The sequence below is a fragment of the Mustela nivalis genome, assembly GCF_964662115.1.
Source record: "Mustela nivalis genome assembly, chromosome: 17".
Lineage (NCBI taxonomy): Eukaryota > Metazoa > Chordata > Mammalia > Carnivora > Mustelidae > Mustela > Mustela nivalis.
In genome coordinates this window covers 7,208,917-7,222,324 of record NC_139036.1, presented here as the reverse complement: position 1 = coordinate 7,222,324, position 13,408 = coordinate 7,208,917, and the positions used below count along the sequence as shown (strand labels likewise).

General features: G+C 48.0%; 1 protein-coding gene across 4 annotated transcripts in view; it reads right to left on the bottom strand.

Annotated features, from left to right (window-relative positions):
• DNAH9 (dynein axonemal heavy chain 9) overlaps nucleotides 1-13,408 on the bottom strand; it is a 318,684-nt gene that overhangs the window by 76,142 nt on the left and 229,134 nt on the right. For all 4 annotated transcript variants that reach the window (XM_082708418.1, XM_082708419.1, XM_082708420.1 and 1 more), the window contains 6 exons: nucleotides 12,952-13,071; nucleotides 10,210-10,398; nucleotides 8,577-8,812; nucleotides 4,275-4,397; nucleotides 3,139-3,343; nucleotides 2,004-2,168 (listed from right to left, as the gene is read on the bottom strand). In XM_082708418.1, coding sequence (XP_082564544.1) covers nucleotides 2,004-2,168; nucleotides 3,139-3,343; nucleotides 4,275-4,397; nucleotides 8,577-8,812; nucleotides 10,210-10,398; nucleotides 12,952-13,071 — 1,038 coding nt within the window. The remainder of the gene's footprint in view (nucleotides 1-2,003; nucleotides 2,169-3,138; nucleotides 3,344-4,274; nucleotides 4,398-8,576; nucleotides 8,813-10,209; nucleotides 10,399-12,951; nucleotides 13,072-13,408) is intronic.

The following is a 13,408-nucleotide window of genomic DNA, read 5'->3' as shown; positions in this document are numbered from 1 at the left end:
TTCTCTTCTTGACTCCTGCTTTTCCTCTGTAATCCATGCATCCTCCCACCTCTCCGAGGATCAGGCATGCTCAGTCTGTCCCACCTCAGGGGATCCATGTTCTTAAGTCACCGTCCTTTCTCTCTCTCCCATTTCAGTTTGACTTCTTTAAAGGGTTGTTTATACTCACCTTCCCTTTCTCAGCTCCCATTGGCTCTCATTCTAATGAAGTCTGGCTTCTGCTTTCACCAAAACCACTCTCCCCAAGATCACTGGTGACTCCTTTTTGCAGAGTTCAGGGGCCACATTTCAGCCACATCCTATTTGAGTCCTCAGTACCATTCAATACCACTGGCACAACTTCTTTAGATGCTTTCTCTCATAATCCCTGTCGATCCTCCAACCTCTCTGCTCTACTCCAGTTCACATCTTCTATATTTCCCTTCAAACATATTCGTCTTCTTCAGTGCTCTATTCCCAGTCTCATCACTGCACATGTCTCCTGGGACTTAATCCACTCCTGGTTTCAATGACCAACTACTTGTTGAAGACTGTCAGCATTTTATCACCAGCCAAGATTAAATATCCAAAAACCCATAGCACAGAACTATGCAAATGGCCCAAGGTGCTTGGAGCTCAACAGAACACAAACTAGAATGATAATTTCTTCTCATCCCCCAATTCATTTCTGCTCTCATCTTTCGGTTTTTGGCACCAATACCTAGCTAGGTGTTTATTCCTGGAATCTGAGACATTTCCTTGACTAAAACTTTTTTTTTTTTTTAATTTTATTTATTTGACACGGAGAGAGAGAGCGAACACAGGGGTGTGGGCAGAGGAAGAAGGAGAAGCAGACTTCCTGCTGAGCAGGGAGCCCAAAGTGGGGCCTGATCCCAGGACCCTGGGATCATGACCTGAGCCGAAGGCAGACGCTTACGACTGAACCTGCAGGTGCCCCTGAAACTTTTATCCACATATAACCATATGTGAATTGGTTTATGTCCACCTTCCCATCCCTCCTGCCCAAGACAGTGGAACTTCTACATACTTATTGTACAAACCCTGCACCCTCATATCTGGAGGTACGGAGAACCCGCAGTAAAACCCGGTGGTCACACAGTGGCCATGGAGACGAAGTGAGGCTGGACCTCCCTGTTCTCAGTCTCTCACTCCAACCTCAATTTTCTATTATCCCAGAGAGGGCATGAGCCAGACTACCTGCCCTCATTGTTACTTTTCATTTTTCCTACCCTGTCCCTACCTGGAACAGAGGCTTTGATATTTGGAGAAATCCCAAAACTCTGACAAGGAGTGTATTCCCTCAAAGGTGTACTGTTACCATTCTGAGCAGGGCTGTCATTGCTCCTCTGATTCAGGAGCAGGGCTGGGAACGTTCCTGAGCCTGTGTAAGCAGCAGCAGCCTGCCCACGAAGGGCGAGGGGCTCGGACACCCCCACGTCCTGTCTTCCAGTCCCCCATGGGGGAATAAAAGCCTTCCAAACCTTGTGACATGAAGGAAGGAAGTCCATGCAGCGTTGTCAACCGGTTTGGAGAGCTGAGCTTCCTGAGAATCCACCCGAGTTCCCTCATGGACACTGGACTTGAGAGATCTTTGTGGGTGGGTGGGTTTTCTCAGGGTGTGATCATGCCTGAACCAGCCAACGCTCGAAGCAGTGTGACTTCTTAGCTTTGGGGCCATCGCACAAGCTGCTGAGGATGAAGTCTGAGCTATTATCCCCTGCACGGAGGACGAGGCCGGGCACCGACTTAATGCTCATTAGGCGTCCCTGGGGCTGAGCTGCCAAACGCCATCTCCCAGAAGATGGGGACTCCCTAACATGGGGTGTGAGCTGGTTGACTCAGGAATCCTGCCTCCCTGGACTTTCTAGAAGGAATCTGGGAACCTAGAAAAGCCATCTGGGAATTCTGACTTTTTTCTTTTTTCTTTTTTTCCCCAAAACCCAGAACTCAGGGGCTGGGAAGAGGGTCTTGCCTCCCAACCTTGGCTGACATGGCAGTTTTACCTTCTTCTCAACTTCAGCAGCTGTCTGCTTGGTGGTCTCCAGGTTCTCCACTAAGGCTGTGTCCCCCAGGAAGTTCCCAGATGCTGAGGAGAGGCGAGAGAGCAGGTCATCTTCTAACGTCTTCAGGGTGATTTTGAACCCATTCTGCTGCTTCGTGAGATCTGACTGTAGACACGGAGCAAGGGGGAGTCAGGTGTGGAAGCCCAAAGGATCCTAAATAAATAAATGCTATGGGGTCAAGTTCCTTCCTTCAGATGGCTGAAGTAGGAAGCCAGCTAGCATGAGGCCAGACAAGCAGATGAATGGGATCCCAAATGCGCCATTTATTAGTCATGTGACTTTGGGCTAAATTCACGGCTGCTTTTTCTTCTTCTTTCTTAAAAGATTTTATTTGACAAAGAGAGAAAGTACAAGCAGGGGAAGGGCAGAGGGAGAGGGAGAAGCAGACTCCCTGCTTAGCAGGGAGCCCAATGCGGGACTTGAACCCAGGACCCTAGGGTCACAAATGAGCCAAAGGCAGACACGTGACTGACTGAGCCACCCAGGCACCCCGACTTTCTGGTTTAAATTAGCTCGCTGACTCTTCAATAGAACAATGCATTATTTTCTTGAAAAGTCTTGTCACTACCTCAAATGACATTATTTTTGTTTATTTACGGTGATCTTCTGTGTTCCTCCACTAGACTGTAAGGTCCATGAGGGCGGGAACATAGTCCCCCCCGTCCGTGGTATTTTGTTGTAGCAGCCTGAGTTCACTAAGACCCTCTCCTCCCACAGTGGTTACTTCTGGACTCATGTGGGGGCCCAAGCATGTTCCTAGCCCTGGGCCAGGCTCTGCTGTTGGTGACAAGAGTGTCTTCTGCTCTCCCTGATGTCTTCGGTCTCTCTGGTCCTTGCCTCGCTCTATTGTCTTTCCCAACTTGACATTCAGGCAGCTAAATGGTGCTGGGTATCCCCTTGCCGCCCTCCCCAAAGTCTAGCAAAGAACCGTGATGCTCAGCTCCAGGAAAAACAACCAACCTACCAGGCACATAAGAGAGAAAAGTGAGCAACCCCAACCCTCGCCTGGAATGGGCAGCAGGATGTGGGGGCCGAGCATTTTTGTCCTCCCTTCCTTGGTGGGTAGCCCACGTACCTTCAGCTGCTCCAGGTCTGGCCTCTCCATGCTGACCACAGCGGCCAGCAGCTGGTCCTCCAGGCCGTCCCTGGTCACCGTGAAGTTGATGAGTGTGGCTTGAGCCTGCAGTTCAGGCTGGTAGTGAGGGTTGGCTAGCTTGGTGTGAAGGATGAGCCGGAACTTGGGATTGTATTCACACTCTTTGTCTCCGATTTTAATGAATCTGGAACACAAAAGGTCATGTTGAAGGTGGGGTGCCTTCCTGGGAGATTCAGTCAAGGACAGAATTCTAGATGTTTTTTGGCGAGATGGTAGCAAACAATATGGCCACATTCGGATTCCTCCCAAGCATGTCTAGATTGAGCCCTGAGATCCTTGTTTGCCCTAATGTGGGGCACGGGGGTCTGGGGGGTGCAGGTGGGGGGGTGAGAGACTTTCTCATGCGGCCGCCATGTTTGATTTGGCGTGCCTGACTCTTGGGAGGGTCATTCACACTGTGGTCCAAGTAGGCTGGTACATTATGAGACTTTCCCAGCAGATGGCACTAAAGCGTTTGCAGAAAAGGACACCAACAGTTCGCACAAAGGTGATTTATAGGCTTGAAAGATAGGGCGCCCTCTTTTCATGGCTGGCCTGGGCAGTGGGTGAAGGTCTGGAGTGAAGAAACCTTCTGTGATAATTTTCTTTCGATCTCACTCTATGTGCCTGCTGTCTTTCATCCTCTCTCGTCCTCTTCCTTCTGCCAGACACTTGCTAAGCCCTAATCCCTTGCCAGCCCCCCAACCAACAGGGGCTCATCAAAGGGCCAGAGCACCGAGTTCTCAGAACCCAGGAGTCTAGTTTGGATAAAATCCTCAGGCTCACAAGTCAGTCTGTGTTTTGAGCACTTCCTTTCTAAAGTTCCTCTGAAACCATGCACTTTTCCCACATAGGAGGAAGCCAAGGACTTGATTGAGGGGCGCAGAGTAACTCCAGGAAACTTTTTCCACAAGTCAAGGGCAGCTAAGTATTTCCCTCGCGGAAGTGAGAGAGGGGTGCGTGTTGTGAGGAGCACGTGATAGGAGTTCAGGAGGGGATGGTTGGGAAGAGCAGACCTGCTCACGGTTCTGGAAGCCGGCTCCCTAGGAAGGATCAGCGACAGAGCGGAGTCTTACCGTCCTTTCTTGATGACCTCTCTCCCAAGCAGGGGTCCCAGAACAGGATCAATGGACTCTTCTAGGTTTTCGATCAGCACCACGTTTCCGGCCTCCAGGGCACGCTCTAGGGTTTGGAGGTAGCTGGGGAGAGAGTCGGGCAGCGTGAGTCGGTGGTAAGGTACAGATTTGCAGAAAATGTAATACGACAACCACGGCCTCCGTGGCAGATGTGTGGGGCGCAGCTCCCTGGGCTGACTCTGGTGGCCCCGTTTTCCTCTACTTAAATGTATATTTCTGTGATCTTGTGCAGTTTCAGAGATAAGGAAACATGACAGAATATAAAAAGGATATGAAAATGAATGTGACCTTTTCATTGGTCATTCACATTTTGGTGTTGAAAGTGTGTTTTGATATATTTTCAAGTTGATTCCTTTTATTATACTTTATTTATAATTTAATTTATGTTTGCACTTGTATTTATTTATTAGTGGATTCGTACAGCACATTTGTTTTATAATTTGGTTCTTGGGGATAAAATGTATCGGAAACATTTCCCCCGGTTGTTAAATACTCTTCTGTAACAATTTTCTATGACTGGATGTTAGGCTGGACTGATATATCTTAATTTTTTTTAACAACTAATTGTCAAACCCAGGTTATTTAAAATTTTTTAACATTACACAGAGTTTAATAAACATGTTAAAAGGTTGATTTTTCTCTAAATAGACTGGTAAGTTTGATATAACTCCAGTTCAAATAACATACAACAACGAAACTACAGAGACTGACCATAAATCTTAAAGTTAATAAAAGAATAAGGATGGCAAAAAAGAACTAAAAGGTCCTGAAAAAGAAGAGGAGGGACTCATAGTAGCTAATGCTGAAATATTTTATATACCTTGAAGCATAGGTATATGGTATCCTATGTATAAGATATATAGGAAGAATGTGAAAGGATTTCAGCTACCAAAAAGTTAGCAGAGTTCTTCTCTGAAGCATGAATCACAAGAGTTTTAAATTTCTTTTATTTTGTAACAACCCCTCCCCCCCGCTTTTTAACAATGCAACTTTTCCCCAATACATTATTATTATTTTCTTAAGATTTTATTTATTTGACAGAGAGAGATCACAAGTAGGCAGAGCAGCAGGCAGAGAGAGGGGGAAGCAGGCTCCCTGCTGAGCAGAGAGCCCGACATGGGGCTCCATCCCAGGAGCCTGAGACATGACCTGAGCTGAGGGCAGAGGCTTAACCCACTGAGCCACCCAGGTGCCCCGATATATTACTTTTGTAATGAGCTTTACCACAGTAAATGTTGCCAAATATAAACCTAGGTAATCAGAGACCAGTATAGTATTATATCAATGGAAAAGATTAAAGACTGCTTATAAAATACTTTAATGTAAACTGTCATCTCTAATCAATTGAGGAAAGGATGGAGAATTTAATAGATGGTACTGGAACAAGGGCTAACTATTCAAAAATGAAAATTAGGTCTGTATCTTCTATAGGAGCCTAAAATATATTTCAGGTGATTGGATTTTAATGTAAAAAAAAAAAACTTACAGAAAAACCTAAAAAATATAGGTGAATATTTATAATTTCTGGAGAAAGACTTTTCTAAGCACGATGTATGGAAGAAATGGATGACATGCCTGGCTTAAAATCCCCCAAACAAAAAAGCCCCCCAAACTGTCACAGATCAAATCCCACAAATAAAATCAGAAGGCAAATGACACCTGGAACAAATTTCCATTCATATGATGAATGGAGACTATACTTAGGAGTCTTAACACATACTGTGTGTATTAGAATATTTATATTCAGATAATACACAACAAATCCAGAAAACTATCCAACAGAAAAGTGGGCACACGGAAACACAGAATTAATGGACACATAGTTACTGTGGGCGTGCTGTGTGTCAGCACTGTCTTTGGCACTAGGGATCTAGAACAAGCAAAGAGGAAAGTGCACCGGTGTCTAAGGTACGGTTGTTAGCTAATTAGAAAGGAATCTTTTCTTTCTTCTTTCTTTCTTTCTTTCTTGAGAGAGAGAGAGAGAGAGTGAGAGCATGAGTTGGGGGGGGGGTGGGCAGAGGGAGAAGGAGAGAATCATAAACAGTTTCCATGCTCAGCACCGAGCCTGATGTGGGGCTCGATCTCACGACCCTGAGATCATAACCTGAGCCTAAACCAAGAGTCAGGGGCTCAACCAACTAAGCCACCCAGGAGCCCCTAGAAGAGAAAGCTTTGATCCCAGTGTGGGGAAAAGGCCAAGATGAGATTATCTGGCCCATGACACAGATATAAATATACCCTGACGTACCCTGGGATTCATTTTAAATCTTACCTTCTCTACAAGAAGGGATTCATGTCAGTGGCCAATATTTGCTCTGTTTAATGATTTTTGTAACATTGAGTGTTTGAGTTAAACAATGCCAGCTGATCTGGACCTCTGGGCAGCCACGTTGGGGGCATATGACCAAAGCAGCAAGACTCACCTTGGCAGCTGTATGTTAAGAGTAGATAAACCTTGGGTTTCTAACTGAGGACCACCTGCTTCAAACACTGCCTCCATCGATTGTTAAGAACATCCAATAAATTAATTTATAATGGCGATGAAATGTACATCACCCACAGCCTGCTGTCTTAGCGGCTTCCAACTGTACAGCTCAGGGACATCGAGCATATTCCCACTGTTGTCACCACCACCCATCTCCAGAAGTTGTCCATCTTGCAAAACTGAGACTCTGTACCCCCTTAACTAATAACTCCCCATATCCTTCCTCTCAGCCCCCTGGGAACACCATTCTGCTTCCTGTCTCTGTGGATTTGACAACTCCAGGAACATCATGCAAGTAGAACCATATGGCACATGTCCTTTTGTGACTGGCTTATTTGACTCAGCAGAATGTCCTCAGGCTTCCATGTTAGAGTGGGTGTCAGAATTTCACTCCTGTTTCAGGCTGAATAACATTTCATTGTATGGGTACAACACATTTTGTTCATTCATTCTTCTGTCGATGGATCCTTGATTTGCTTCCACATTGTAAATATTGTGGATAATGCTGTTATGAACATCACTTTTTTTTTTTTAATTATGTTCAGTTAGCTACTATATAGTGCATAACTAGTTTTTGATGTAGTGTGAACATTGCTTTTAAAATGGCATACTCTTGGGGTACTTGGGTGGCTCAGGTTTCCACTCAGGTCATGATCTCAGGATTGTGGGATTGAGCCCCGCTTCAGGCTCCCTGCTCCGTGAGGAGTCAGCTTGTCTCTTTCCCTCTGATCCTCCCCTCGCTCATGCTCTCTTAAAATAAATAAATAAAATCTTAAAAAAATTAAAATGGTACTACCTCTGCAAACATTAATTTGCTTCTGGGAACCTCAGTTTCCCCAGATGTGAAACGGTGCCAGTAATGCTAACCTTATCAGCTGTGTGGATTAAGGAAAGCATTTGAGATGAGGTCCCTAATGTGAGGACTGGCACGAACCAACCATCTCACAAATGATCTCTGTCCCTCACCCTCTCCACCACTGCCCTGTCCTATCCCGCTCATGTGTCCTGATGGCACAGAACAGGAACTGAGAACTGAAAATGTAAAGCTAGGTTCTAACACAGGTACTGAAGCCATGAGGTGGGAGGTGCTGAGGCTTGGGGAAGGTGCTGGATAGACATGCTCAGTGTCGTTCATGGCCCTTTGGGTAGTAACACCCCCATCACCTATGTACGAAGCCACATGGCAGGTGCCAGAGCTCTGGAAGGTTCAGAACTGACTTGGTCGCTATGTATCCAACTGCTATGGTCCATCATTCCCGAGTAGAGACAATGTTTAGATTTTTTCTTTGGGGCTCTGGGCTGGAGGTGGGAACAATGGGCAGAGAAGTGGGTTCTAAGATGGGCTAAGACAGGTACTTTTGGCTAAACATGAAGGGAGACTTTGTAAAACCCAGAATTTTGCTTGCCCGTGGAATGTGATGCTTGGGGTGGACGTGTCCAAGGAGAGATGGGAGGGGGAGGACAGATGGTGGAGACAGGACTCCTGGTGGGTCAGGAGGCGCTCTTTCTCTTTCTCTCTCTCTCTCTCTCACACACACATGCACTCACACGATTTCTCATGGCAAAGAAAAGCAGAGACTTGGAACCCACGCATCTTTCATTGAGAGGTTTCCTAAAATGGGAAGAGAAACAAGAGAAACCTCATGGAAGGAGCAGGAAGGTAGAAACAACTGGGCCTTAAGATCCACTCAGGACACTTTTCTTGTCCCCTCCGCACAAACGACATGAAGGGAGAAGCGACGTGCTCAGCCACGTACCCCTTCTGGCCGATCTGGGTGACCCGGAGGTTCTCGCCGTATCTGTTCTTGATCCACTTCACGCCTTGTAGCTGTGGGTCGACTGCGAGCGGCCAGCGCTCACAGCTGAGAAGGATGGCGGCGTTCTCCGTGGACATGCGGTCTGCGGGAAGGCCCTGGTTCTGCCAGGCTGCCACGTCGGCGTCATCTGTCAGCACCCGCAGGGGATCCAGGGTGGGGTTGACGGGGATGGGGACCTGAGGAGGCGGAAGGGGACACACGATCAGAGCAGAAGCAGGCTTCCTCAGCTGGGGCCGGGGGAGTTCCCAAAGTCGCCAAGACTCCTTGGAAAGCACAATTAAAATCCCCCCAAAGAGTGCTTTTCTGGCTGTGTGATGATTTCTGGGAGCGTTTTCTTCAAGTCCTGGGAGCTTTTTTTGTTTTTTGTTTTTTCTCTTGACGGAGGAACAACAGTGGAGATCCAGCCTTCGTGAGCCTTTGTTCTTGGGTGTACTCATCTAAACCGAATTTCTAGCATGGGTTATATGTGTGTCATCCACAGGCTCCTCTCTGCCCTTGTGCTTGCTAATAGGGTCCCTTTTCCCCCAAGTTCTGATACTCAAGGCCTACCCCTGCCTGTGCCATGTCACCCTTCCCATCACGCACAGCACTTACCACGTGCTGACAGAGGCCCAGCTTGCAAAGAACCAGAAATGCTTCCCTTTCTCCCAGCCCAGAACACCCCCCCAATTCTGGGGTCGCCTGCATAACCTCTCCCTGCAGACTTGCTGGCTGGTGCATCCTGGGAAGCCCACCAGCACACCTCCAGGCCTGAGGATGCCTCCCGGGGCCTGGTTCTCTCTGTGGCCCTCGTGTGTGCCCCAGACTCCTCCTTTACTTTTTTTTTTTTGTTGTTGGCCACTCTCAACTCATTTAATTCTTCTACAGGTAATATTTTCTACTGGGGACATACTTCACACCTACATTTTTTTAAAAATTGGGGTAAAATTCATGTCACTTAAATGAACCGTTTTAGAGGGCCTGATTCTCCAGCATTTGGTCCATCGTGATGTTGTGTGTGATGGCCAGCTCTATCTGGTTCCAAAATGGTGTCTTCACTCCCAGAGGAACCCCATACCCTTTGGCAGTCACTCCTCCTTTCCCTCTACCCCAGGTCCCAGCTTCTACTAGTCTATTTTCTATACCTCTTCTGGCTCGTTCACATAAATGGAGTCCTACAACGGGTGGCCTTTTGTGGCTGGCTGCTTTTGCTTAGTGGAGTGTTTTCAAGGTTCACACACACATGACCTTTTAATGTCTCTGTCCCTCTCTCCTCTGTGGTTTATGTTCCCTGTTCCCTCGGGAAACCCTGTCCAATCCATCCCCCCATCTCCAGAGTGTCCCTGGAGAGCCCAATGGAGAGAAGAGATGCTGTCCTCAGGTGGCCCAGAGGGCACTGGTTGAGAAGATGGGAAAGCAGGTGGAAGCAGGTGGAAGGACATGGGTACCTCCGACCCATGCAGGGGGATGCTCAGGTGGGAGTGGCAGGAGGAAGCAGGCAAGAAGGAACGAGAAGAGCGGTATAGTTAGCATCATGTGAGCTCACTGGTAGCCCCAGGCTGGCGTGCTCAGGAGAAATTCAGGATGTACGTACTTCCAGCTGGCTCAGGTAGGGTCTCCAGGTCCCGTCCATGAGGCTCTGCCGGTACCTCTTTGTAAAGAAGCCGAGGTAGGACACGAAAGCTGTGGTGAGTAAGATGTCTCCACATAACTTGCTTCCCTGGTGTCGGAAGTTCTGTATGGCTTCTGCCCACCTCACATTCTCAGAGGCGAGTCCTCCCACCTGCGGTTTCAGAGACCAGAAGGGAGAGAAGGCTCACCATCCTGCAGACTCTACATAGTACCATGGACTCAGTCACAGAGAATGCACACGACATGTCTGATACCAGAAGACTCGGAACATTACTTATGTGGCCCTTTTGCTCAAAGGGGACTTGCCACAGTGCATACTCAGTAAACACACCTGTTCTGTGTTATACATTGCATGGGCTGTGGATGGATTACAGTCTTGGAGCACAGGCTTCCAGGTTCTGCCCTTTATAGGCTTGGAGACAAATACCACCTACCTCCAAAGGCTGGGGAGAAAATTAAATGTGATCATGTACATTCGTCACTTAGCGCAGTGCCTGGGCTGCAGAACTTATTAGAAAATGGTATGCCTCCCCTTCTCCTCGCCAAATGCTAGGGATCAGAAAATAAAGAAAATCACTGCCAGGCACTATAAATAATTCACAGTGGGTGGGCACAGAGACACGGTGATCAGGACAGAGTTAGAGTGACTGGACCATGGGTGTGCACAAAGAACCAAGATGGCGGAACGTGTCCTGACTCTGCCCACCGCACTTTGGCAAGGCATACCTCTCTGTGGGACCCCTCTCCAGGGGAAGAGAGGCCTCCTTTCTATGGATATGGTAGAGCTGAGTCTGTGTTAACACTGACTGACCTTGTCCTTCCTCAAAAGATGGAAGTTCTACCAGAATATCATGGTTGGAAGAGACCTTAAGTATTGGCTAACCCAACCACTCCCAGGCCCATTTTGGATTATCTTACTACAACCTCTAGGTGAGCTGGATTCAGAGCTGCCTTCCAAGAGGACTAGTTCAGAAACTGCTTCAGCCAGGCAAAGAAGGCTATGCTAATTTCTGGAAACCAAACAGAAAATGGAATGGAAGCCAGGCCAGCTAGGAGGTCTGGGATGCTTCCTGCCCATTTGCAGAGGAGCTGTCTCTAGACCGAACTGTCCAGTTCAAATGACCATCTCAAGGCAATGCAGCAAGAGTGGGTCCAACAAACAACTACACAGACATACTTCTGGGCCGGCATCTTTCCTCACCAAAGCACGGCCCAGTTCCACCACTGTTGTCACCCGTTTCTCCCTAAACAAGAAAATCTGGCTTCATTGTAGAAACACACGGTGGCCAGAATCAAAGTCAAAAGGCTTCGACTCCACTACCCTTCACTGGCGGCAAGGGAGCTGTAAAGGCTGCCTATGGAAGAGAGTTCATACCCAGCGGACCCTGCCTTGTAGGATCTTAGCTAATGCAGGACAGGAAATATAATCCATGGGGGAGGTTACAAAAAGGCTATGAATTCTTTGACACTCCATTCCTCAAGAATTGGCACCTGGGCCACCTGGGTAGCTCAGGCAGTTAAGAATTTCACTCTTGGTTTTGGCTCAGGTCATGATCTCGGGGTTGTGGGATTGAGCCCTGCATTGGGTTCCGTGCTTAGCGAGGAGTCTGCCTGGGATTCTCTTCCTCCCGCCTTTACCTCTTTTTTCACAGTCTCTCTTTTTCTCTCTCTAAGATAAATATATAAAATTAAAAAAGAGTTCCTGCCTATGCTTCCCGACCCTGAACCTGTGACCACTTTAACCGACAGAACACAGCAGGAGGGATACTGTGTTGGTGTTTGGTCCCAGGCCTTAAGAGACTGGGATCCTCTACTTACTGTCTGCTACAGCGCTTGCTCTTGGAGCCTCGAGACCCCGTTTGAGATGTCTAGGTGCCCTACTGGAGAGAGCTTTGCCCTTCTAGTGGTTCCTGCCAAGGTACGTTGATAAACCAACCATCCACTAGAAAAGGAATGCTGAGTGGCCCCAGTAGGCATCACCCTGAGCTGAGAACCTGCCTGGGGAAACCTGCCCAAAGTCCTGACCCACAAAATTACAGGAGACAACAAAATGGTGGTTGTGTTACATCACTAAGATTCAGGGTAGTCAGCAGATACTCCAAGACAAACACCCTGCGGGGACCCTCAACTTAACTCTTAGGGAGGCCAGAGCCTACATGTGTATGCATATATTTGTGCGTGCACATGTAAGTGTACATACATGCATCTGGGCAAGGTCACGCTCACAGATGCTCAGGGTCAAGAGGTGTCATTCTTGTCTGCTTCTGTCTCAGATCCTTATCCTGGTCATGACTTTATCATCAAACATTACACAGCAAAGAGCTGCTGAGCTTGCCTATCAAGTGGCCAGCTTTGTCTCGAAAGGCTTCCTCTGGTCAATGCGCATATACCACATAAGCATGTCATGTCTCACCCCACTGTCTCATAGATCAAGGGCTCCCATCCTCCCAAACATCTCTGTAGGAAAATGGTCTTGACCAGACCGGGGTGTGCTTAGGCGCACTTCTCAGGGCTCAGTCCCTGCATCCCAGCACGTTTTAGTATCGGCTCCTCCCTCTCCCCCTCGCCCACAGCCCAGCACATTTTAATATTTCCCCCCAAGTCAAAGCGGTGCTAAGCTGTGCTCATCTATTCTGTACCTCAGTGGCACTTGACAAGCTTAGCTAATGTAATTACGGCTCAGGCTGCTGAGGTTCACACTCACCAGGCGATTTGCAAGGGAGATGGTGCCTGCGGTTGCTTCAGCTTCTTGCTGACATTTGAGTTTGTCTGCCGTCGCTTTCTCGAACTTGGCTGTGAGTTTGGCCAGGTTTTCATTAAGGTGCTGTTTAGGAAGGAACACAAGGTCTATCCGTAATTCCAGCCTAAGTTGCCTCCAGTGGGGCTGAGATAAGAGTCATGTGTAGGTGGTGTTTAGGGAAGGCATCCTGGGGTGGGGGAGCTGTAAGGGACTGGAGAAGGTAGGGCAGGGAAGGAAAGGCAGGCAAATTAGGGGTGATCTCAGGTAGAGCCCTCGGGGAAGCCCAGGTCAGCCCTGTCCTAAGCAAGAAGGCTGAGCTTTCTTGCCCCAGTCCTTGGTGTGGGGCCAAGTGGAGTGATGGACACTCGGGTGGGGTGCATAAACTCTGTTTCTCCTTGTATTGGGAGTGGGAAGGGGCTGC